The 27,280-nt window shown below is 34.3% G+C and overlaps 1 protein-coding gene across 1 annotated transcript in view; it reads left to right on the top strand.

Annotated features, from left to right (window-relative positions):
• The first annotated feature begins 253 nt into the window (after window positions 1-253).
• Window positions 254-27,280, top strand: part of LOC128999021 (uncharacterized) — a 35,915-nt gene continuing 8,888 nt past the window's right edge. The window contains exon 1 of the mRNA XM_054425376.1: window positions 254-1,109. Within this exon, the coding sequence (XP_054281351.1) occupies window positions 395-1,109 (715 nt within the window). The 5' untranslated portion in view covers window positions 254-394. The remainder of the gene's footprint in view (window positions 1,110-27,280) is intronic.

Raw genomic sequence — 27,280 nt, 5'->3', positions numbered from 1 at the left:
TCTGGCCGAGGGAGAAGAAAAGCTAGAACTAAAAACTGTCTAATCCATCATAGGAACACGGCGAGTGTGACATCTCAATAGGAGATAGGAACGAGGCGCTGTGATTGGTCGAGAGTTCCGTCCCCTCCTTTTACCACCCCGTGGCCACTCCCCCTGACGGTACTGATACGCGCTTCAGTTGCCGACGAGCAGCCGCGTTGACGCGTCCGAGCCCGCCACCAGTCGCGTTCACAGACTAAGGTGAAGTGTCAACTTTGTAATATGTCTCGTGACAGAACCCTTTACTAAACCGCCTGAGTCTCGGAGTACGCACTCTGAATATAAAGATTGTTCTGCCTCTAGAGGTTTTATCAAATCGTAACTAGACGCGGTTAAAATTTCGATGTTTTGAAAAATGATGACTATGAACTTGGGCATGTACAACAACAGTGGTGGGATTTATTCTGGAGAATACGCGATGGGATACGGAGTTAATGCTGCAGACGATTCTCATGGATCTCAATTTCACGGGTTTGAAGATCACGGTTCAACAGAGCATTTCGGGAGAGCAGGGAATTCCCCGGCAAGAGGTTACAACTCTGGATTTTATTCTGTCGAAGGATATCAAGAATATCAAGATATGTGCCAAAGAGAGTGTCAAAAGATCCCACACGAAGACGGGTTCTATCACTTGGGACATTCTCATCAAGTGGAATCTTTCAACATCATAACTTCTAACGGCCTCAGCTACACCGACCTGGATTGCGGCAATCCGAACTATCAGAAGACTGAACCGAACTTTGAGCGACTTCAGTACCCTCAGAAGCATCAAGAGGAGGTTCAGCTACAGCAGGATCTTCTTCATCATCACCACCACCATCACCACGAGGAGGGCTACGTTCTACACAACCACAACAACGCCTACCACCAGGTACCAGGGACTTTGTCAGACGGGAGTCAACACTTTCACCAGGAGACTTCACTACCTCACTTTCCTTCGGTCAAAGAGGAGGTTGTTCCCCACGGGATGCCGACCCTTGACTACGACCAGAGGCATCGTCCATCGCCCCAGCAAGTTGTACCTACCTACAAGTGGATGCAGGTCAAGAGAAACGTTCCCAAACCTCAAGGTAGGGTAATTGTTGTATGTTTACTTATCTTTAACAATGTGCCATTAGTTTTATATCCACTTTACGCTGTAAAGAAAATACTTCCCCGAAACAGTTAACTCGTGCTCGGGGAAGATTTCCTCTGATTTACTCATTAAGGATAAATATACAACATCAAAAGGTCAATCGCAGAGAATATAAAATGCAAAGCACCAACTGAAGAAATGTCCCTTTGATGAAACGCACAGATCGAGGCTATAAAACTAACTGTAAAAATTTAAATTTGTGGCAAAAATACCATAAAACTTGAATAAAGCTACTTATTTAATTTGAAATAAGTTACTAGCTTACAATGTTTTGCAAACAATCACATACCGATTCTAAGTCGCACATCAAATTCGGATGATATTATTTTGACAACAAATAAATTCCTCTAAAACTTATGATAACTGCTGTCTCTTAACGCGTTGACAAACAAATGTCTACCAAACACAAATTACATCTGTTTAGAATATCACAAATAGTTTGATAAAACCGACCGAACTACCTTGGCTTTCTGTTAAAAACCGTAAACAATTTAAATTGGCTAACAAGTGTAATCACAAAGCTATGCTATGTCAAACCAGCTTAGTTTGTACTGAATCATCGTCAGTATTGAAACACTGAATAACTGTTTTAAACAACGTTTATTTAACTGAGACGCCGAATTCCAAGCTTGCTGCTCGTAAATATAATCAAGTTTACTGAACAAAAATTCTATGGCAAGATAAAACACACGTCGTATGATTTTAGTGGGCCGTTATTGTTTAGAATCATTTTTGTTATTTTATACTTTCATAGCTCAAGACTTATCAAATATGAACTTTGACATGGATTTAACAAAGATTTTCCTTGCCTTTAGATCATTGGTTTGACCAAACTTTCTATGGGTTTCAGTTGAAACTATATAGGAACATTAAATTTACACGCTGACCATATAAGACTAAAATATCTAATCGGAAATGTATTCTTAAAAATAAAGTGTAAACATGTAGGCCCTATCCTATGATAGAATATATTTAATTCATACTATAATTTAACCTGGATTAGGCGAACTTATACATTTTAAGGACATCAGATTACCCAAATCACAGATTTTTTAAATTTATAATCATAATCATAATCATAAAAATTTATAATCAGATATATATGGGTTTTATTATAAATTAAAATTATGTTTAGAATATTGTAAAAGAAGAGTTGATTTCATATCAGCTTCATGTTGAAATGTATAGGTAGTCAGTAATCAGTGTCAGATTGGCCTTTTATCTAATATTAACGAAGATATAGTATTATTTAAGTTATAATTTTCATAAAAGTCAAACGCAATTAAGATATCAAAAATTTTCTAACTCACCGATAAGTTCGGTTTCAACGATACAAATAATGCTAATAGGCCTATGTATAAAACAATTTATAGAAAATAAAAATAACTAGTGCTCTTATTTGAGAGTGTATTTGGCAAATGCATGCCATGGGAACGGTTCGAATCTTACATTAAATGATAATTTTTAATGAAAATGGGACGGCTGAAAAGTTAAATATAATAATATTAATTTGTCTAATTCGTCCTGATAATTAATAACAACATAATACAATTTCTATTTAGAGATTAAATAAACATATGACGGTTAGAAATGATTTACCTCAATACGATTTAAAAACTCCAGTATTATTTTATCTTTATTCAGCTTAGGATATACACAATTTGTTACAGAATAATATACTACACACATTGGTTATCAAAACATTAACAGTGCCAAACAAACTATGTTGTCTACCATAGAGCGCAAACAAAATAAAGCAGATTTTAATAGATATATTGTTAAATATAAAATTAAAAATAACTTGTTTAAACGTAGTCTTTGAACATTTGACAAAAACGCTAGTATATTCCGCATTGCAGCCAGCCGTACTTAGTGAGTGAAATGTTATTATGATATTAGGCATAACACACAAACATGCTTTCCCTTTTAGTATAAAAACTGTTTGTATACAAAATTCACAATATTTACAACTGTACATTCGCTTGGTAGGCCTATACAGGTTTTATGCAACGGAGGAATTTTCTATCACGAGCAACCAGACGAAAGTGTAATTTGCTAGAATGAAAGTGATGAATATAAGGAAGTAAATAACTTTGTTTTGTGAATATCTTTTTTTTTTAGTTTCAGTGTACTTAATAATTTATCATAAATTTGATTATTATTTAATCATCCTAACTAATTGAATAAGATATACAAGAAGTATCATGGGAGTGTATTTTGTTTAATAAATGGAGACTCACTCATTGTGAAATTTTGGGTTTATAAATATTTTATTCGTGGAAATTTGGAAAAGAATCCTTCAATTTTATTTCTTTTGATGGCCCCATTTCCCTTAAGTTGAAACAATGCTCAAGTATTTTTCAAAATGCATATTCTATAAGAGTAGTAAATGAAATAGTAGAACTACTCTTAATTTAATCCATACTAAAAAAACAATACTTTGAACTTACTCTTTATATTTTTTTTATTTTCCTTATAATTACGATTTGACGGCTTTCTTTAAGTATTTTTAAAAATATACTTGTAATTATTAACACTATCACATTACGAGTTTATCAACAGTACCCATAGTATTTAAAAATGATATTCCACCAAATATAGGTAATGGAAAACTGTTTTGTTTTCCACCCCTGTTGTCATAGTAACAGCTTATCGAAAGTAAAATATTTATCAATGTGATTAAAAGGGGACCTCCCCCGTTGGAGCGACATTTACACTACAAACGCACAGTTCTTGTAAACCGAGCTTGGTTGAACATTAACGGAAAACATAATGACTCTTGAAATAATGCAAATAATCTTTTTAAAGCAAAATATGGATTAGGTTTAGCATGAAAGAGAACAACATTGGAACAAATTTTAGATATTCTCGGTAGCTTTGGTATTTGGAATAAAACATAAATATATCAGTTCTTCCATTAAGCTATCTTGTCGATTGCAAAACTAGCAGTATTTCATAACAATAAAAAGTATAGTTTGCGATTAAAGATTATGTGGCATGAAAACAAACTTGAAGTTTTTACAATTAATATTTCATATGATAAGATGATTTTTTCTTTCTAATTCCATTTACATCTTCATCAACCTAAATGTAATACTGTTCTTTACGCCTACAATACTCAGATATTAAAAAAGTAAATAGATTGCATGGTTTTAATATTTAAACTCTGTATACTTCTAACACAAATAAATATCTTTTAAGATGTAATGTACAATTTTAAAATAAACCTGTCAGCTCTATGAATATTTGATTGTAATTAATAAAATAATTACCGGTATTTGTTTTAAAGCATCCCTACCTGTGTCTAAAGTCCGACCAGAAGTATTGTCTAGCAATATAATGTAAATTACTTAATATTGTATAAACATGTTTTGTATATCATTTTTTTAATGGTGTATTGCGAGTAAGACCAAACCTGCAAAAAAGTACTCTAGGCCTACGTATCTTTTAAGAGATAAATCCATCAATATCAGATAATATGCACAATTAATTGTGTTCCTGGAAACCATTGCTTCAAATAAGATTTTAAATTAGTTGTTTACTAAACAAATTTTTATGATATTTAAAACTATAACTATTACTTAATGAGTTCCAAACAATAATCTATTGGGTTATTTCATTGGGTACTCAATATGGTTTTTGGAATAAAAATATAAAGGTTTAATTCAAATATATTTCTACTAAAAATGTGGTTGATAAAATGTACGAAGCCTATTTATAAGCAGAATTTGTTACATCAAAGGCAACATATTATTATTTATTTTGTTTCTCCAAGAACTCAACTATGATTCACATTTGTCTAAAAAGGCATGTACTGTACGTTTACCATATTAGTTGAGTTGAATACGCATCACTTGTTTACGCGGTACCGTATTTAATTTTTCTTATAAAAAATTTTATTTTTATTTTATTATTCTTAATTTCTTAATTCAAAATTAGAGTTGTTTCATTTCTGGTGAGGTATACCATAGTATTTGAATAACTAATGTAATGCATATTATGTGTTGTAAAAGATCGGCTGCCATTATACTTAACTGTTCATGAAAATCCTCGTATGGTAGTGGCTATTTCGAAAATGTGTTTGAAGAATTACATAAAATAACTAGGCATACTTTAGTTGAAGTAAGTACGACTATAATAAAATTAAAAGAGTTCAACTCTCAATCCATCTTTTATCCTCACAGTAACGACTCTTCAGCACAGTTTATTCCAACAGTCGTTGTTTGTGAGGATTGGCCATCTTTTCCCATGTGTACAATTAAAGATTATTTAAATATTATCTGATACCATGCAAACAGTTTTGGTCTTATCCTTGTAATATTAAAAAAACTACGATTTAATTGTTCATGTACGGTACTTACTGTACATGGTAATATTCTCTGACAGGCAGCTGGTTCCCTTACTCTGTTAATTTACATAATGTTTACTCTCTTTACAAAATATTTATGCATTCATTTAATCTTCGTACTGTCTTAAAATATTATATCCTTTTCGTTTAATCTTTTGTAGTTTATCAAATATTTTGTAAGCAAAATCTGTGTATATGATTTTCTAGTACTTATGGATTAAAGGGTTATAAGAACTGTGGCTGAAATAAGATCGTGGGAACAAATACAAGAAATAAAATTCGATAATAAAAGCCAACGTGCAGAAAACTCACAATAAAAAGCATTTGCATCGTCTTTTGCCATTAAAACCACCTAGATTACAACTGTTTACGCCAACATGAATGGTTACTGGCCAAAACCTTACATTTGTCAAATTCCTGTAAAATAAAATTTTAACCAACGAATACAAAAATCAGCAGCAAAACAAAATAGACACCGATCCCTAGCAACATTTCCAATACAGGGAGAGATGCTATCTAGTAAATCAAACTCCTGGTGGATCAGACGTATTTTTGATTAGACGGGTCATGTCTAGAACAATCCTAGCTCATTAGGTATGATAATGAGGGGTTGTGGTGGAGAGGGGAGGTTGACAGTGGTTGATAACTGATAAGAACAACAGCTGATCGCCCTCACGCTAGAGATTGACCAGTGATAGCGACCAGACATTCGCCTAATTAGAACAATTACCGAAAACCGCGCTATACGCACACGCACACGTCACACATACGCACACGTAAATTCGTGCGTACATGCGTGCTGGACTGTCCGTTGTAGCAGACGTGAACCATAGCAAACGTCCATTTGTGGTAATGGTGAGTTTTTGGAATTCAAGGGATTATTGTAAAGTTTTTCATTACGAATAGTTAACAAGTTTTGTGACGTTTCAATATCTGCAATATGATACCGTACTCCGGTTAGAATGTACATAAAACATAGTATGATTAGTACACACACAAGCCCAGACCAAGCTGGGAAATCACAACAGAAGCGTCGCACAAAGAACAGCACCAATAGTCCAATAGTCAGTTAAAACAAACAAACCCCGAGATTAAAATATTAAAAAAATAATTATTAGTAAAAATAAATGGATGCTAGGACGCAATGGACAATGGACTCGTGTTGCGAGTTCAGGACTTATGTTTTAAGTTTATTAATGACAAGTCTCATCCTACATTACAGATATATTACCTTTTATATCTTAGATTTTCTTCGCCTAACAGTTCATGATTGAGCTCTTGTTCGATCAAGGTTCTTGTACATCGTTTCAAAAATATATTCCTAACAGGCTGAATAGCCCGATATCATTTCCACCAAACATTAGATTGTATCACGAACAAGTGCTAAAACATGTGCACAGGGATGTTGATCACAATCGAAACAAACCATAAATATAACTATTACGATTTGAAACGATGTATGTGTTTCATGAATAGGACATGTCAAAAAACGGCTATTGATTTGGCTATTGGTATATCACTCCCCGTACTCTTTTAAAATTAAAGTCCTGGGTCTTGTATAACGAGAATTATAATAAACAACATATGTCTATAGATTTGTTACATTTTAGTTACAGTTGATGCTGTTACATTCTAGTACATTCTAGCGTATGTACCATACAATTATAGAGTCATCTCAAAGTATCGCATCGTACACATCTTCAGTGTCACAAAATTGTTACATAGAGGTATGTACTTAAAATGAATTATGAAGGGGAACTACTATAAAAGTGTTTTTGAGCGAATATCCCGTAAACGGAATGAGCAGTTACCGTAGGACTTATAGTAAGATGTGAAGCCGGGACCTATTTACTTTATCGTTTTAATGTCTCCATAGGGCGAAAACACAATCCGTTGACATTCATGTGTGTATGTGTTGTGTCCCGTTAGCAAGATAACTAGAGCAATAATCATCCAATTTGGATGGAGTTTGCTACAAACGTGTAAATCTACATCCTGGCCTATTCAAAGTACAAAAGGGAACGTAATTGTATGGTGAGAGGGATGAAGTGGGGGTTTCAATATTTCTTACTTAAAACATAAGTAGCTTTACAGCTTCTTCTTAATTTCAATTTATAATTTCCATGTTATTCTTATATAAAAAAGTAAACTGTAGTAGTTTAAATTTTTATGGATATATTCTGATTATATTAAGTAAATCTACTTATTTCATCCTAACTTATTAATATTTCACTAAAACACACCTTAATCCCTGTAGCAGCAAACCTATATACTCGTTTAACCTAATATTATTTAAATAGGGAATAAATCAGACATATTTAAGGAGTTATTTAAGTGGAAATCCTATCAAGGAAATGGAAATTTTCTTAGTCTGAGGGTTTGCTGTAATGGGGTTATTTAAAAAAAATCTACAGTTTTTGTTATTCATATTTCCTATTAAGATTATATTTACAAGGTATCATAATATGGATAAAAAAGTGACGTCTTGAGGCTCAAGGAAGATTCCTTAGTCAAAATCGGTACCCGTGATAAGACAAAAAAAGTTGCTGCGCGATAAAAGTTATATAGATTAATTTTAATACATAATTTAAATTACGTACGAATGGTACGCTTAAATTGGAAAATCAATCACACTGCTTTGTTGCTTGAGAATGGAAATGATTGTAAATATCGCACAATACAATATTTATCTTGAAATTCTCGTATGGATACGATAATTATGACAAGCTAGACTGACATGACAGTGCCAGGGCTGGGGTAGCGTGGCTTTGCGACTCGTAATGAATAATCAACAGGGGAATGCCATTTGTGGCGTCCACTCGTCCCCCGCTGTCCACACGAGATAACACCAATCTACCTGTCAACTTACTAATCTCACTAAGGAGATTATTTTAATCCTTTTATTACTGTTTCACTCCTCCCACCCCCTTTACATTTATTATTAACACAATAAAACGCGAGTTGAATTGTTTTCTTAACGCATAAGGCATAAATGTATATGAACGATGTTGCGGTATTTGTTGGAAGTTATACAAGTTTGAATTAAAATATCACATTTGATATTTTTACATGGTGAAATTTAAGTAAATGACACCAATGGTTGCTGTTGGTAAATCGGGGTTGTAATTTAAGCAGTCGATTACTTCACTAACGAATTTAAGAATGACATCATAATAAAAAAAAATAATAAACTGATAAGCTTAGTTTTAGTTTCCGTGTTGTTCTGCATAATGTAATTGTTTATGAAATGTAATCCAAGCGAGGAAAATAGGTAGGTTATGTTAGATAATATAATTAAGTCAATGTAGGTATTTAGTTCACTTGAAAACAGTAGAAGCTCCCTTACCTCCCGAAACAGAGTAGTCAAAACACTTAGCGTAGGAAAAGTCCTAAAATTAAACCTTGAGAATGTTACAAATAGTTTCGTCGAATAATGTAGGTCTTCTGTTTTTTTTTATTTGGAATCAAATCAATCATACAATCACTGTGAGCCAGTCACAGAATGCACTGGTGTCTAAAATTCTATTTTCTACCTGGTGTTTTGTTGCTGACCAAGTTGATGGACCATAACAGTGCTATAATTCACAATACTTGGTAAAAGAGTATATTTGACAGATATTAGTTTAGATCAGCACAATCTGTCGGTGGCTTTCACATAAACTATGACGATTTTGATTAAAAAACTGGCGACAAATTTAACATTGGGATGGAATTTCTAGTTGTATCAACGGTCAAAGGTAAAATACTTAACTCAGAAAACCTTTTTTCAAAATTGTAACTTTTTCCTTGAGGTATTGTCGACTTCCGATGTCGCGTCGTCATCATTATGGTGATCAAAACGATCAGCGACAGAGTAGCCACGATAAGCGATAAGCTCGCGTGTCTGCTTATCATGACGTGACCGTCGTTTGCTCATTTGTGAGTAAAGGTGGCCTCACTGGCGCCACCTAACAACTAGGACCTACGTTAACGTGTTGAAATTACGTCATTAAACATAGCTTAACAACCCTCAATACCGTGTTAAGTGAAAATCACGAGTAAACCGAATAAACAGGTTGATGATATTTTTCGTCTACTTTAAGATTGTAAAACAGTTTTTGAACAAGTATTCCACGCATTAAAAACAAATTTATTCAATCAACCTTTAAACACTAAAAATTATGACCTCAATAAAAAAAAGTAGATATGCAAAATGATAACCAATAAAAATGTTATACATTTAACTGTTAGTGCACTTCTCTGTGCATAAAAGGAAAGTTTCAGAGCCTTAAATGATTTACGATTCCTTATAACATTGTAGCAGGCGAAATTCAGTATAGTGTCCATAATGGGGTGTTTTGGAGGGTAAACTCAACTCAACAGACCGGTGTATTCCCCGAGGCCCAAAGTTGCAACCCCTCCTCTCATAGTCCCTTGTTCTGGTTACGGTCTTTACACCGTCTGGTTTTATTTTATTTCTTTATAGAAAACCTGAGTCTTTACTTGGAATATAAACTGCACTTAAATACATAATAACAAATTCTATTGTTGCATTAGATGGCTTGTGATAGAAATGCAAAATGATATTAAAATCTTGAATTTAGAGGATAGTGATGAATTTATGAGACATGAATGCTAGCAAACTGTTGTTTAGTAAAAAAACATTGTCAATCACTACAAAATATTATTGCATTTTTAAATTTGCATACATTCGACGCTTTATTAATTCATTGCCATCCTCTACCTCCAACTATTTTAATAGAGGTAATGGAAATCTACTACTGATTCTTTAAAGGTTGCTAGGTAGTTATAGTTTTCGCTTAGTGACAAGGTCACCAGTTCGATCCTGAGCAAAATCAATTGCTTATGTATAAATACGTCGTTTTTTAGATGATTGTTTAGATGCTGTTGGTTCGCCTGCTCCAAGAAAAAGGTTTTAGGTAATTAAGAACAATAGGCTTTTAAGTACTAGAAAATGTTTTGTGTTGTTATGAAATACATAATAATACCCCCGCAGCAAACCTGCTAGTTTCAAATACGTGTCACTTTTACCAACCAATATTTCCACATTTTGAGATGACTTTAGAGATTCTCACGGGTAGCCAGGTCCAAACAAAACGTCTAAACGAAGCGGGAGGTTGCAGAAAGCGTGGGATTGTTGTGGTGTCACAGAGAATGACAGTGTGGCAGGTAGAGGCAAACAAACAAACAAAACATAGACAGTAGACGACAGACGACAGCAGATCTCCCTCGCACTCTGGGGAGTTCCTGGTCCTGCAGGACATTCCCCGTCCGGTACGAAGGATTCATGGAGTTTCAAAGTCCCAGAGGACAAGAGTTTTTAGGACTTAAACACCAATTCTTTTTGGTGGCTATCCTATATAGGACGTTAGGCTTAAGCTCGGAACAGTTTTACACATTAGGGTAGGAGTGTTGCGGCATTATTCCATGGCTAAAGCCTTTTGTTATTGGTAGGATATGAAACCTGGACCTTGGAGACCAAAGCCCCGTGCAACCACAAGACCAGCTACAGTAGGTATAATTGATAAAATTAATCCACAGGCTTGATTGTCTGATCTTACGTTATCCGACCTTTGAGTTAATTCAGCCCTCCTCACGTGTTTTCCGTCCAGTATTACAGTACACTGTAGCAGGTACGTCGCGACAACCCCTCAGACAGTCGTTCTTGGAAAATGTGTGTAAAACTTGTCATATACGAGATACCCAAAAAGCTACATAATACCACTGCCTTTCATTATATTTATAATTTATTTTGGACAATTTGATTCCCCTAATAGGCCGAATTGATAAGGAAGTTTAGCAAGCTTTGAGGTGCTTTCCAGTATAAACTAAAATGATGATTTGACTTAATAGAGCTGACATTCAAGCATCAAAGTGTCTTTAACGGTACGCTAGACCGCTTATTTAATGAAGTCATAAGCAACATTTTTGCCCCTTACGAATTTATTCTAATTTATCCCAACAAATGATCATAAGTTGTTAAAAGTAACGCCCCAAACAGATTTCAATACTCATTGCTTATAAATAAGATCATTTGTACAGAAAGCGTAAGACGCAAAAACGCCCAATGGGGCCAAACACATACATAGCGTGCACAAATCAACTAGCAATTTTATCTTTATGAAACCCCAAGTTTTCATATCCCAATAAACGAGTGAGTGGTAGAAATAAAGCCACAATCCTGAACGTTCGCGTGTCGAATGCCGTTTTAAGTGGCCGGTCTCAAATGACGTTTTTACAATCAATATGAGGTCGGAGCCGCGGTCAAGTCCCTCTCAAATGACTAGCATTACGTACGTTCGGTAGTCAAATTGGGCCTTAAAGCCTGCGTGCAGCTCCAACCAATTGCTGCCCCTAGGAAGCATTACGTCATGTGGCTTTTCAAAGGGCTGTCAAAATATCGTTATTTCACCACCCCTTTACTAGGTCATTAAGACGTACAAAGATAATTTGCTGAGTAGCTTGCCTAAAACTGAGCATGAGGTTAAAAGGGGAAAAGTGATATGCATAGATTATCTTTAGTAGAGTTAGAGATAAGAAAATAGGCTACAGTGTTAGGTTGTGTGTAACTACTACAAAACGCTTCTGGCCGTTCAACCCAAATGAAATGTAATTCATAAGTCATTGAAAGTTATTTTGTACTTAAAATTGTACTGGTTTGGGTTATGTTGATTCAAGTGGACAAAACTCCATTATTTAAAAGACATTTCAAAACGTTGTAAACATAAATCCAGCATATGTCTACGATTATGACTGCTTTTACATCAAATTAATTACAAAAATACACAGTAGCGTTCAGTTGTACAGCAGTACTTCAAAAGATTACTGTGGAAATAGGTATTGTAGGAATTTTTCGTTTTGAACTGAAGTGTCAAAACTAGTAAACTCGTGTTTATCATATCTTCAGTGATTAGTGCGCGGTAACAACAATATTGTAATAAAGCTCGAGTGCTTATTGTTATCAAATCTGTCTGCAGATAGGATGAGAGGTACATGACAGCTGCTCCAAGCGTAGCTCGCTCAGTCAAGTTGTTTCTGGAGGATGTTAGTTATAAAGCAATCGATTTTTTATACGTTGGCGGCCTCTTTTAATTTTTCATTTGTCCGTCCACATTTTCTCAGGTCTTTGCGTGGAACTTATGGGTGATCCGGTAAAGTACAAGGATGAATTGTACTGATAAAAATATTAACAGCACAATATTTACGATTTTCATAAATATGAGTTCGTCCTGAAAAATATACATCACGTCATTAAATGTTCTTGACCGAAAATTATTTACCACGTCTTTAAAAGCACAAAACTATCCTGGCAAGTACTCATTAAGTCCGTAAATGTGCTCTGGTTTCCTAACAATAATTTGCCAGGACCTTTACTATTTGCGTGTATTTCATAACGAAATACAGAAAGCATACAAAGAAAACATACAAAAAAAGCAACAGAATTCAGGTATATTACCTGTCGACTATTCACCACGTCCGTAGATAGCGCCCAGTTTGAAACATCTTCAAATATAAAGTCACAATAGAATGGAATGAAGGTTCATATTTTGTAGTTTGATTTCCCAACTCCTGTAAATGTAGAGTCCGTTCTGACGTACGTTTGATAGTTGAGAAATTTAAGAACGGTATTACTGAAATTGGGGTTATAAAATATCAACTATGACCATGTTCAATGAAAAACCTCTAGAATGTCACTTATTAGAAATGTAAATTAAATGACAATTCTTGTTTATTCAGGTTAAGGGCCCTTCCTTCATTGTACGTGTGTTTGTCAGGTTAAGTGTAACCTACCTTGTTGTAAAACAAACTATGCAAATCTTTACAATGCTGTGATTTTACACTATCCACCATCTAGAATTGTAGTCCAACCGATCAACTTGTGATCGATACAAGTGAGTTTGTAGACCACTGATGACAAGTGAGCCTCTGGGGCAATATTTGCGTCTAGGCCAGTAGCTCAGACTCTAGACAGCTTATCATGTTGGACACGAGCTCAGTAAACATTAAACACGTCCAAGACTACAGACTAGGCGCCCCAAACGTCTGCCTGCCTCCCTACTCTGGAACAGTTTATTTTGCTGAAAATTTAGCGCGATATTTACCATTTTGGAATTTAATCGTTAGAAATCTGTATTTTGATTTTTAGTGCCTATACCAGCAGTAAACATTTTAACGGTCGCAAGCGATTTTATTTTAAATCGGTCAAGCCATTCTAATCTCTGGGCGAATGTTGGGGATCGAACCCATTCTTCTTTAACCGAAGCCTTACACTCTAACCTTTAGCTATCAAAACGCCTGATGAGTGTTTTTAAATAACAAAAAAATTATAGCTAAATAACACTATAAAATATAATATTTTTTTAAAAATAGTTGTTTAGCCTCCGGATTACTGTATTATACTTAAAATGGTTTACAATACCTGCATATAGTAATCCTTTGTTGCCATAATCAGCAACAAAGGATTACTATATGCAGGTATTGTAAACCATTTTAAGTAATAATATTTGATTTTTCTTACTAGTTTCAAAATTCGTATATAGATGGTGGATTAATATTATTTTACAATGGTAATGCAAATAAAATTGCATAAATGCTGCAACAAAAGCCATTAAAACAACTCACGGTAAACAGTTGATTGACGTGTTATAAATTTTAACTCCAAACCAAAATATAAGTCTTGACCGTTGTTACCTTTCTAACCAAACATTTGTCAAATTTATCTTAATTGTACATTTTAATTTATTCTTTTAAATTGTAACATTTTATTTAATAAAAAATATAAGACTGATGGAATCGGATACCATTTCCCGAATAACATATTTACTAAGCCAAACAATATAGGACGAAAAATATACCTTGTTAAATACACGTATCCTACTTAATATCAACTACGGTAATAAATGATTATTTCACAAAAATATCATAATAAGATTCGGTACTAAATTGACACTTCTTTAAATTTGACTGAATAAAATGAATGGAAATTAAATGAAAAAGTGCTTTATCTAACAAAAAAACTGTTTACTGTGAATGAGGTACAGTTACCGTACCGAGGGGGGGGGGTGGGGGGTGCCTCATATACTCCGTTCGATTTATTGCGCAACTTTTTCTTTCAAAATGGAATGGCAACCACTGATCCCATTTAGAAGTTCATACATTCATCTCTGTCGCACCTATTGGAAAATAAGTGAGAAAGAGAGAGACAGTGTCGAGAAAAGGCACTAAACTAACCAATCAATGAAGCAATTAAACATATTCATATGGCACTGGGTACAAATATGCATAATCTACTTGATTTATATGAATATTTTAACCTAAACACGAGTTTGGGTGTTGCATCATTAAATAACCGATAAAGCCGATATTATTGTCATGGGTTTTTTTTTGTGTCTTGTCTGTCAAATATATTCATATTTTTGCTCGTTACTGTTATTATATTAAAATATTTATCAATTGTTATCTAGATTTGGTTACTGGTATCGTTATTTTTCTAAAAATGTTTATGCATGTTTACTTAGCAAGATGAATCTGTATCTAGCTTATATATATTTATAAATATTTATCTTGTAACTTGAATAGCATGTATTATTGACTGTAAAAATGGTGTTCACCGTATAAATAAATAAATAAATAACAAATAAAGAACCTAACTACAATTACAACATTTCAAGTTGGTCTAGCACTTACAACAATGGTATTTTGGACCGTATGCTGGTTGGTATACAATAAATACTAACAATCATCTATTTGTTTTATTGCATATAAACATGTTTGCAAGAAAAAAAATAAGTTAGATTTAGCTTATTTACTATTTATTTAGTAGCCTACTATGTATTTAGTATTAGTATTATATTTTATTTATTTACTATTTAGATTTAGTTATTTTGTTCAACAAACATAGTTACTTGGCAACCCATATAAATTGTTAAATTTTTAAATGAGTTGTGAAGCGAAATGCGAATTTTCCAAAGGTAGTGGCTGTTGTCAATCACGTTTCTAGGCCAGAATAAATTATTTACAACATTTGTAGAAAATCGTCGAAGACTTAATCTTTGAGCAAACAATCAAGCCCTATGCTTTCATAAGCTAATTTTCTTTAAGGTTATCCAAGCAAACATTGCTTACGTAAGAGTAAAGGATTCATCATCTTGGTATATATTTATTGTAATATGGTTCACCGATTCACCATTGGAAGGAAAGGAAACAATGTGTAAATTGTTTCAATACGACACCACATCACGATATGCAACAGAAGTACACTTAATCACCGCTAGGTGTCAATCTATTCGCAACAGTACACCAAGTCACCGCTAGGTGTCGTTGCAATCGATTTAGTTATCCACCCGTTGTATGTTTGTTTATATATTATTTAAATTAAATAAAGCACAACAAAAACGTATCTGCAAGTAAAAGAAAAAAACAACACAAACTGTTCGTACAATATACTGTAGGTTTTTCGATTTTAAAGTCATTTTAGTTATTTAAGAAACCTTCGAATCAGTTGACTCTCGCCTCAATTTGTGGGTGACTAATACATCACTTCCCCAACTGGCCGCTGTAGCTGTATTCTAGTTCATGAGCAATTCCTTATAACATTATTTGAAAAGCCGAGAGTCGTTTCTCTATCGGAGGAAGACGATTGGCTTATAAGCTTAAATCTTAAATCCCTTCACCGTTACTTTTACTTTTTCTCCTGCATCTGTTACTCATCCATATATAAACACAAGTGTTTGTTAAATATCAAAGGTATAACTTAACAATATACGCTATCATAATTATTTTTCTTTGGTAAATTAATTTTTAATTTATTGCAATAAATATTAATAGGCAGCTACACACGTGATTTACGTAGTGATTTAATCTCTAAGGCTGATTTGCATGGTTGAGATGGGCGAGTCTATTACGCGCGACCGGCCAGAGAGGTAGTTTTGTTAAAAGTCTATTTGTTACATAAATGACAAGTAAATATATAAATTATTGAGAATGATTAATTTTCTTCTTTCACTTTTAATTCAATAGTAAACATTATTATTATAAGGTAGCCTATCTTAATTTATTTGTAATCTCAACTATGTAAGCAGGTTTAATTTTGATATTTGGGACTTTGGTTTTGGGGCCAACTGTTGGTTAATATTTATGTATAACAAATTGAGTGTCTCATTAAAATGTTAAATGGGTAAACATTTCTTCAACGATTTATTATACCACCGCGAAAAAAATGTATTTTGTTCCTGTTGTACATTAACACAATATGCCTTTTTGTTTCTTCAGGCACAAACCATGAGCTATCTATGGTTTCTATGGTTTGTACTGAGAAAGGTCATCAAAATACCTGTTGTAAAATGTAGGTCTAGTTAGTTGTGACTTTCGGTAAAAAGTATTTGACCAATTGTTGTATTGACTACTACAAAGAAACCCAAATGTATATACATATTAACCAACAGTTGGCCCCATAAATCGAATCCCGATACTTGAATATTAAAATTAAATTTCAAAATATGTATGGTTAGTTAAGGTTACAAATAAGTTAAGATAACCTACTTAATAATAAAATGTCTACTATTAAATTAAAACTGAAAGAAGAAAATTAATCATTCCCACTTATTTCTATATCCGGCCAGGAAGTAAAAATCCGCCCGTACTATCTAGGTTTTTATAATTAATTTGAAGGGTTCTGATTAAATTCACAACCGTGAAAATATACGTTTAATTTCACCTTAAATCCATCGAACTGATGTGCAACTCAAAAGATCGCGGGTGGAATTTGACAAACTGGTTTGAGACGTCAGTTTTGCCCAGGGGGTAAAATCCGCTACCTCACAGCAGTATACAGTAATGTTTCGTCCTCATTTGATGAGTGTGCAGTCAACAACCGCGGTATATTGTAAATATGTTTATATCAGACGACGAGGAAGAAATGTTGCTATTGTATGTTGTAGCTGAAGACAACGATCGAAAAAATAGGGAGTGGGTACAGTATATGCCATCACTAATGGCGATTTGAGCATGGTGAATACCATACAAAATACATTGATGCCTGAACTTAGAAGATACGAGAAACACAAATGCCAGGGTGGTCGTACCGACACCGCTCGCTGCATTTTGGCGGTGCGGTGGCACAGGCGGTATACAGCTACCGCTCACACCGCTCCAGTGTGGTTGCTCGCATTTACTTCCATTGTACTAAATCACCGCGCGAATATTGCACCGCTACCGCTCCGCCGGCTACGTCCAAACTCACCAACATTTTTGGGGTCGTTTCTACTGTCCGAATTCACCAACTTTCTACCTAGATCAGGTACGATATTTCTCCCGGCGGGCGGGGAAGGAATTCCCTCCGAATAGTTTGCCCTCGCCTGCTCCGTCTCGTCTCGGCGAGAGGGTACTGCTTAGCCCTACTGTCGGGGGAAAAAGTTTAGACACTCGAGTTTGGAGAGCTACATAAAAGTAACAGCTAACTTAGAAAAACACGTAGTATATATACATTTTCATTGTTTTATTCCACGTATCCCTGTGAAAACAAAAATGTTTTAGCTTGTTTAGGAAATTTTTTATCACAGTCGGAAGGTAAAAACTGCCTGTTTTTAGAGTACCAAAATCCATCCTATGACTTTGAAAATTCGCACAATGTAAACTAAACGTCAGAACTTTATCAAACTTTAATACAATATGGACACATATATAATGAATTAATTTGTGTAGTTTCAGAATTTTTACTCTACCCAAAAAGTTTTTGTTGTAACTTTTGTAAATCAACTTTTTCTCAAAAACGGCAAACGCTAGAAAAAAATTAAAAGCTTGTTTCGAAGGTGATTGTTTTTTTATTCGAAATATTGATACTGCTCAATCAAATTGTTACGCATGTTATTTATATAAATTAACAAAAAACTGGATGATCTCGCGCCTGCAAGGGGTGCAAACGCCATCGCCCACTCAGGAATCCAGTGCAGTGTTGCCACGATGAACCTTGACCGTGCGTAAGGTGATTCACGTAATGTGTGTCACTGACTGACTCACAGGAAATATCATGTTTTGCATTCTTCCAAAGGGTCGAAAGTATTACCACTCCAAATATAGGCTCTAAATCTAAATTGTCAGATTCGGAATATGCAATGATTGTCAGTGTTATATGTTTTTTTAGAAGTGTGGGAGTGACGTTGGAGGTCCAAAGCCCTCACTAGAAAAGGTGATGGGAAATGGTTAATAATTTAATAACTGCTGTTCAGTGTTTTGGGTATGCTTCCAGTCAGAGCCGGTGGCGGTCTGGAAGTGCCGTATTCGGCCTCTGCACTATCCAAACTAAATGTTAACTTATATAAATAATATGCGTAACAATTTGGTTGAGCAGTATCAATATTTCAAATAAAAAACCAATCACCTCCAAAACAAGGTTTCAAATTTTTTCTAGCGTTTGCCGTTTTTGAGAAAAAGTTAATTTACAAAAGTTACAACAAAAACTTTTTGGGTAGAGTAAAATTCTGAAACAACACAAATTAATTCATTATATATGTGTCTATATTGTATTTAAGTTTGATAAGGTTCTGACGTTTAGTTTACATTGTGCGAATTTTCAAAGTCATAGGATGGATTTTGGTACTCTAAAAACAGGCAGTTTTTACCTTCCGACTGTCATAAAAAATTTCCTAAACGAGCTAAAATTTTTTAGTTTTCACAGGAATACGTAGAATAAAACAACGAAAATTTTATATACTACGTGTTTTTCTAAGTTAGTTTGGTCACGTTTCTGTAGAGCTCCAAACTCGAGTGTCTAAACTTTTCCCCCGACAGTAATAGTACTGTTTAAGCTGTGATTGTTTCAGCTTGCAGTTATTCATCAGAACATAATAAATAGTAGACATAATAACATCCCACTTCGTGCACGTATATTGGTAAGACGTACAAAATAATGATAATTCTTTTTTTTTAAGAAATCCGAACCATATTTGATTAATTTACACATAATACAAGTACATTACGTAAAACCAATTTTGAGCTATTCCATACTACAAAAACATAGCACGGTAAAAATATACAAAATGTACAGATAACAATAAATACACAGATATATAAATAAATAAACCTTCTAAGTACATATGAATATAATTGGTTTGTAATCGCCGTCAACATTTGGTATTGTTGAATTGTCAGCAGTTGCTTATGCCTAGGCGTCTAGCAGTGCGATTCAATATCCACTTATGTATTCCTAGATAGATTTGAATATAATCACAAATCAAATCTAGTAATCCAAAAAGCGGATTTTATTTTATTTAAACTGTACATGTTATAAAGGTTGTCAATAAATAAATACAATAAAATAAAATAGTAAACAAAAGAAGTTAGCAAAATGAATAAAAATGAAAATATTGCAATTATATATGAACGTATAGGCTGCTGACAATACTTGGTATATTGCTTAATCTGGTTGTGGTCTATTGATAATTGCACAAAACAATATTTTTTTGCTGCTGGTGTCCTGATTGTACTTATTTGTTCGTGACTTCCATTTGTACTGTTTAGTATATTTTGTGGATATTTCAAATTAAATGTGGTCTTAATGTAGATATTTTTTGTTCAATAATATACGTTTCTTAGTTTTATAATGATACTTTTAACCACATAATGAACTTGAAACTGTTTCAGTTTCTTTATTTACACCTTTTTAATTACATTTTTGTTGTTTTCTGTACTTTATGCATATTATAGATTTTTAATGGTTTTTTTATTACAGCAATACTATTTTTTTTTTGTTTTTTGTTCTTTACGGGTGCAAATTTGTAATTGCAATATTTTTATTTGTATACATTTTGCTAACTTGTTTTGTTTACTATTTTATTTTATTGTATTTATCTATTGACAACCTTTATAACATAGACAGTTTAAATAAAATAAAATCCACTTTTTGTATTACTAGATAGATTTGATTTGTGATTATATTCAAATTTATCTAGGAATACATAAGTGGATATTGATTCGCACTGCTAGACGCTTAGGGATAAGCAACTGCAGACAATTCAACTATACAAATGTTGACGGCGATTACAAACCAATTATATTCCTATGTACCTAGAAGGTTTATTTATTTATATATTTGTGTATTTATTGTTATCTGTACATTTCGTATATTTTTACCGTGCTATGTTTTTGTAGTATGGAATAGCTCAAAATTGGTTTTACGTAATGTACTTGTATTATGTGTAAATTAATCAAATATGGTTCGGATTTCTTAAAAAAAGAATTATCATGATTTTGTACGTCTTACCAATATACGTGCACGAAGTGGGATGTTATTATGTCTACTATTTATTATGATATGATGAATAACTGCAAGCTGAAACAATCACAGCTTAAACAGTACTATTAGGACTAACGCCTCTTTCACACGAAGCGGCGCGCGCCGTGCGGCGTCCGCCGTGCGGCGCTGCGCCGGACAAGCGTGTGTCTTCACACTAGTACGGTTTCGTGCGGCGCGCGCCGTACGGCCCTCCTAAATATTTATTATTTTCTGATCAGTTGTGGCTTTTAAATTAATACTCCACTTAAAAGTCCAAATAAAATGAATACTGTAAGCTAATTTAAAATATAAAAACTAGTGCACCTGTTGCTCGAATTCGAGAAATTGCAAAATAATTAAGTAGTTTTTTTTTTTACGAATAATTGTCACAATTTCCGTCGACTTAAAAGAGTCAACTCATAGATAATGTAACCAATCACTCCACTCCATCTATCGAAACTGAAAACGAAAACTCTCTGTGTATCATGTGTGTACTATGAACAGCTGCAATTAGTACTAATTATTCGTCTGTTTAACCATAGATAAAAAATACTACCCCTAAAATAATAGAAACAAAATTTCGTTGACACTAGCGCCCAGTGTGGCGTACATGAACTAGACATGAAAAACGAGCTTCAAAGTTTACAATGGGATGAGAAGTCTACTTGTGTTGGTTAGTCTATGGTTTAACTAAACAAAATTTTGTCTTCATAAGATATACATTGGGATTTTCATGGCCGGAGGGCAAAGCCCGAGGACTTTTACTACAGGAATTGGTGAAAGGGTACACAACAAATACTTAATTTTGACACATCGTTTGTAAAAAGCCGTCCATTATTAACAGAGGAGTAATATTTCATAGAAATCGCCTTCACGTATTATATATAAGTATTCGTCATATCTGAAAATATTGTATTCTAGAAGTAAAAAAAAAAAATGTTACATTACGTATAAATTACTAAATTATTAATTTAATACTAAATATTCTCCTCTAGTTATTGAAGAAAACATTTTGTTTTAATACTTTAAGTTGGCCGATTTGCATGGGATGAACATAAAAATATATGTTTCGTAATAACTTTAAATATATTATTTTCCGATACAACGATATATAATTTCTTAATTAACTGTTGCACCTTCTTGGTCAGGTTGTTTGCCTAAATTGAGACAGCGTAGGGGTTGGGCCGTGCGGCGCGCGCCGCACCGTGTGAAAGCTCCCATAAGAACCAATGCACCTTCACCAAGTGGTCCGGCGTGGACGCCGCGCGGCGCTGTTGTGCGGCTGAAGGTGCATCCGGCGGTAACTCGCGCGCCGTGCGGCGAATTCGCCGCGCGGCGCGCGCCGGACGTAGTGTGAAGGGACTCATATACTCCCATAGCCCTACGCCGGATCCGGCGTAGCAGTACACTCTCGCCGAGACGAGACGGAGCAGGCGAGGGCAAACTATTCGGAGGGAATTCCTTCCCCGCCCGCCGGGAGAAATATCGTACCTGCTCTAGGTAGAAAGTTGGTGAATTCGGACAGTAGAAACGACCCCAAAAATGTTGGTGAGTTTGGACCTGGCCGCTCCGCCATCCGCTCCGGTGTGTGCACCCCTTATAATAAAGTTTCCTTTGCATCACATTCAATGCTTTCACAAATTATAATCCCAAAACATCTTTATATATGTTCGAAAATAATTTAGAATACTAACAATTATTTTCATTGATGTATAACTTTTGTATCAGTGTGGTTATTAACATACCCTTCCCAAAATTGTTTACCTGCAAAATAGCTTTTAAAGCAAACATTTTATAAATTTCGTGCGTTAATTGTGTCGTTATCTTTGAACAAAAAAGTGTTTGTGAATTTGTATCGTAAATCAACGATAAATAATCTACTCTTTAGGATGAATTTCCACGGCTTTAATTTTTTTTGTTAAATCAAGAATTAATTGTATTTTGAAGTACTGTACAATCATTGAGTCATTCAACAGATCTTACATTAGTTATCAACAATTTCCATAAACACATTGTACTAACATAATGGTAACTAGTAGGCCTATATAACGATATTCGCAATTAATTACGAATGAAATTTGTTCTACCCTCACTTTATATTGCAAAAACCACCAACTTATAATACTGAAATTGTACAAAACTATTGAACAAAACTAAAATCGTTTATAGCACAAATTCAACTGAAGTAGATAAATGTCACAGAGATAGAGAGACATGGCCGTGTGAAGGGAGTAATGTTATTGACAGTAGTGGGTTGACAGTTTGACACTGACAGTTGACAGTGGTCTCTGTGATCGGACTGTGGCCGCTATTCTAATTGACTTTGACAGTCAGTTAGTCAACCATGCGTACACGTAAAACCTCGCTATGGATTCGCTAGACGCCAAAACATTCAGTCCATCATCGTCATAAACGATGTTATTGTAGCAGTCAATCAGTATACTAGATAATCGCACTATCATTATGCCTTGGAAGCTACAGGGCTGAAAATCCCTAAAACTAAAATTTGACTACAAATACATAAAAATTAAATTTTACTTTAAATTTCATAAACATTCAATTTTACAATATTTTACTACACCCGTACGGCATATTTGTAAAATACAAAAATAAAATAAAACTTTTGTAAAACGGTAAACATGTCAGATTGAATAATGGAGCTCGATTTCGAACAGTAACACCGTCGATCACCTGTTCTGTTTAGACTTGGGTTAATTGGCGTAACCGCTGAAAATGGATCGCCATTATAACATGTATGTTTTGCTTTAGTTCAGTTAATAAAACCGTAGGTCTCATGGTAAGGCCAAGGCCCGAGACATATTTTTCTGTTTTGTTGTCCCCAGAAGCAAGTGAAATAAAAGACATTATCTCTTCAAATGTTTATACTGTATGTCAGTCAGCATGCTAACTCGAATAAAACTCGTCCGATTTTGATTAAATTTTGTACAAAATTGTAAACCTACATTTATTTGAACGTGTGCGCGAACCAGCATCATCAGTTGGGAACGGGGTTTGATGAGATAAAATAGGATTTCCCATTGTTCACACTCAGAACATAACATTTTGAAATTTCTTTAAAAACCATTTTGTAGAGCTTAAAAACAACTAATTTAGTATATCGGATCGTTGTTTTATAATTAACGGTTACGGAGAGACTTCTGAAAAAAATTAAAATTCCCATGTTTTGGAGATATAAGTCAACTGTTGTATTTTGCTTGCTTATGGATAAGTTTTGATCAAATTTGGTATATTTATTTTATACTTACCAATTTAAAATGTATTGCCTTCCCTGTATCAGCTACTTAATTAACTAAACCTAATATTATTTAAAAGGGGATGAATCTGATGTTGTTAAGGAAATATGTTAGAGAAAATCCAATCAGACAAATGGAAATTTTGTGTCTGCAGGATTGTAGCAGTTGAAGTATTTTAATATTTACTTTACTTTTATTTTAGTTAAGTGTGAATGAGAGATGCAATACCTAGAGAGAAGTGTGGAGAGTTGAGTTGAGCCGTTAATCCTGCTATCTGCTATCTCACACCTTGTAATCTAAGTGATAAGACAGATTAGCCGCAAGGTCCCTCCCCCCTCCCGCAACTTCAAAAGCCACTGTTAACAGCGCAAGCGTAGCTTAAAACTTTTTTGTTTCAGTCAGTTTTTTCGATTCGCGTACAGTGAAATTCAACACATGAGAAGAAGGTTGATTTAAAACCCCTAGTTACCTAACACAGTCACTGCTAGTTCTCACAAGCCCCTTATACAGATGAGTGTGACGTCTGGTGTATAAATAGGTAACGGTAATTTCTTGAGAGATTCAGGCTGAGTCCTAACAGACTATCTACTACTTACTATCATATTATAAGAAATACCTCCTACTGTATAATCCGTCATGTCTGTCAATAACTTAAAGGAATAAACAGCAGGTAACGACACAATTTTCAATTTGTATGGAGTAACGTAAAATATACCTTTCGTTAGACTGCAAATAAATCTAAATTAGTTTTATTTTATCCTTAAGGTAAAGAAATCAGCTAGAGAGAAGGGCGTCAGTTGTACATTTTTGTTACTTAAACCCCTCTACAGTAGGAACCTTGATAACAAGACTCATTGGGGATTATTGAATAAGACCTGATATCAAGGCTGACTTCTTATCGAGGTTAACAATAACATGTGATTATGGGTGAAATAAATGTAAATGGGATTAAAATGACTCTTGTCATCAAGGTTGACTATCGAGGTTCTTGTTATCGAGGTTCTACTGTATTTAATTAATCAAATCTATTGAGAGTACAGTTATCGATTGCATTTTATAATTGTGGTGTTCTTCTTTCTATAAAAGCTTGCAAGCCTTTTTAGACAAACGCAGCAGATCAGTTGGATATGTTTATACTGTACCTTGGTAATAGCTGATCTGACCAAAAGTGATTATTTCTGAAGACTTCACTTTCGCCCTATCACATAGTGTCTCATCTTCAAGAAGAACTGGAAATACAGGGTTATTACAAATGATGTTCATGATTTCATACATACATAAAATATAGTTTTAATTGTTATACAAAGAAATCAAACGGTTTCAACTTTTGAAAAACTCAAAAAGTTTTGACACAGATACACAGAACTTTAAATGCTCGTTACGGGAACCCCTTGTGGTACGACAGCTGTCAATAATGTAGTCAAGCTGTTGCTAGACTTTGAAAAGTGTGTCTAGGTCTATTGTTTCGATAGCATTGGTAATCCGTTGATGGATCTCAAGTATGCTATCTGATAATAGTGATGTGTACGATCTTTGATGTATCCCCACAAGAAAAAAATCAGGGGGTGATGTCCGGAGATCTTGTAGGCCAGTTCAGGGGTGTCATTATTCGGACCACCGAGCTCGTTCCATATCTCAGGCAGCACATTGTTAAGTTCAGCCCTACTACAAGTAACATTCATATGCAGCCATTTCTCTTAAATTTCAAGTGTCACTTGTCAATATAGTGGTTACTAGGAGGATAACCGTTAAACCTGGTTCTAAAGTGTCGTTGCACACTAATAACAGATTGGTTAATGTAATATTCCGACTGGCAAAAAGCTTTCCTGCCTTCAAATTCAGCCATTACACAATACTTACAACAATTGACTTGACAAACAGCTGATATGCACCCAAACCAATGTAAATGAAACTTTATGAGTTTTTCTTTCCAATGGTACCAACTAAAATAGTCTTGAAACAAATTAACCCAGTAATATTTATAATCAAAATCAGGAACATCATTTGTAATAACCCTGTATTGGAATGAATACAATTTAAAATAAAAACATCACCAATATTACACGAATTTTTTTATTTTATGAGGCCTTTCGTCAGCTATGCTGGCATCATCAGACACGTCACAAAACGTTTTAACTATAGTGTCTCGTTTACCTGCAGTTTTAAATTAATTTTCTTTGTTACCTTTTAAATGTGTGTGATTTAAGTATTAAGTGTGTTTTTAAGTCTATTAAGTATTGCTAATTTATTATTCGTTATAATGGCCTCTAAATGAAGCATTAGGCCATACGTTGATCATTTTAACCGTGCAGTCTCTTCTCCCCCACCACCTCAAAACCATAGATATTCAGAGTCAATAGCGCAAGCGCATCGTATCACTAGCTATATTTATAGTAAAAACTAGTTGACTATGGCAACAGGTAGATTACATATATTTAGGTTTAGGTTGTGTCAAAAAATTGTGAGTTACAACACTAGACGCTAGTGGTAACAAAAGTTAATTGTTGAGTATGTATAAAATACAAAATAACAAAAGCGGCGGTGCTGGGCGAAGGGTTCTTGTGCTCATGCTCATGCGCATCCCACTCACCACAATAATTGACACGTCATACAACAATATATACAGTTGCACACGATATACGGGTGTTTAGTAATGACATATACTACGAGTATAATAACACGCTATACGAATGTTTAGTAATGAAACATATTATAATAAAATCTTCATATTCGTCTTTGGCGCTATCATCTGTCTCTACCTACGTGAGTGTGTGGAGTAGATAACATGACAGCTTGTTCCGCTCACATTTCCATATGTATGTTACAAGAATATTGGCCCACGAATATTCATATTGCGCCAAATCCCTGATAACGCTGTCACTCGCTGTCCACTGTCCTGATATTCACGTGACGAAACAACCCCGTGAATAATAATGCGGACGTTTTAACTGGATGAATTACTTTTCAAAGCACCGTGTGTTTAAGTAGGCCGGGAGGATAAGTGCTCTAATAATCCTGTAAATGATATATATTTATATTATTCTTAAAATTATGTGTCTGTCCGTCTTAAAAAAATACTGGACGAATTACCTAAAATTACAAAAGAATGATAGCTACTTTACTGAGAAGTTTTATAAACATTCACCCATTGGATTTTTTGAATTACGACTTTGCCTCAGACTTTCAAAGTTTTGTTGTAAATCTTTGGTAAGTAGCCTATATTTTAGTTTGTC

Source organism: Macrosteles quadrilineatus, unplaced genomic scaffold, assembly GCF_028750875.1.
Source record: "Macrosteles quadrilineatus isolate MER2022 unplaced genomic scaffold, UCM_ALF_1.0 Scaffold_7__1_contigs__length_78375512, whole genome shotgun sequence".
NCBI lineage: Eukaryota > Metazoa > Arthropoda > Insecta > Hemiptera > Cicadellidae > Macrosteles > Macrosteles quadrilineatus.
Note: the sequence above shows the minus strand (reverse complement) of the source record. Positions and strands in the feature narration are given on the sequence as shown.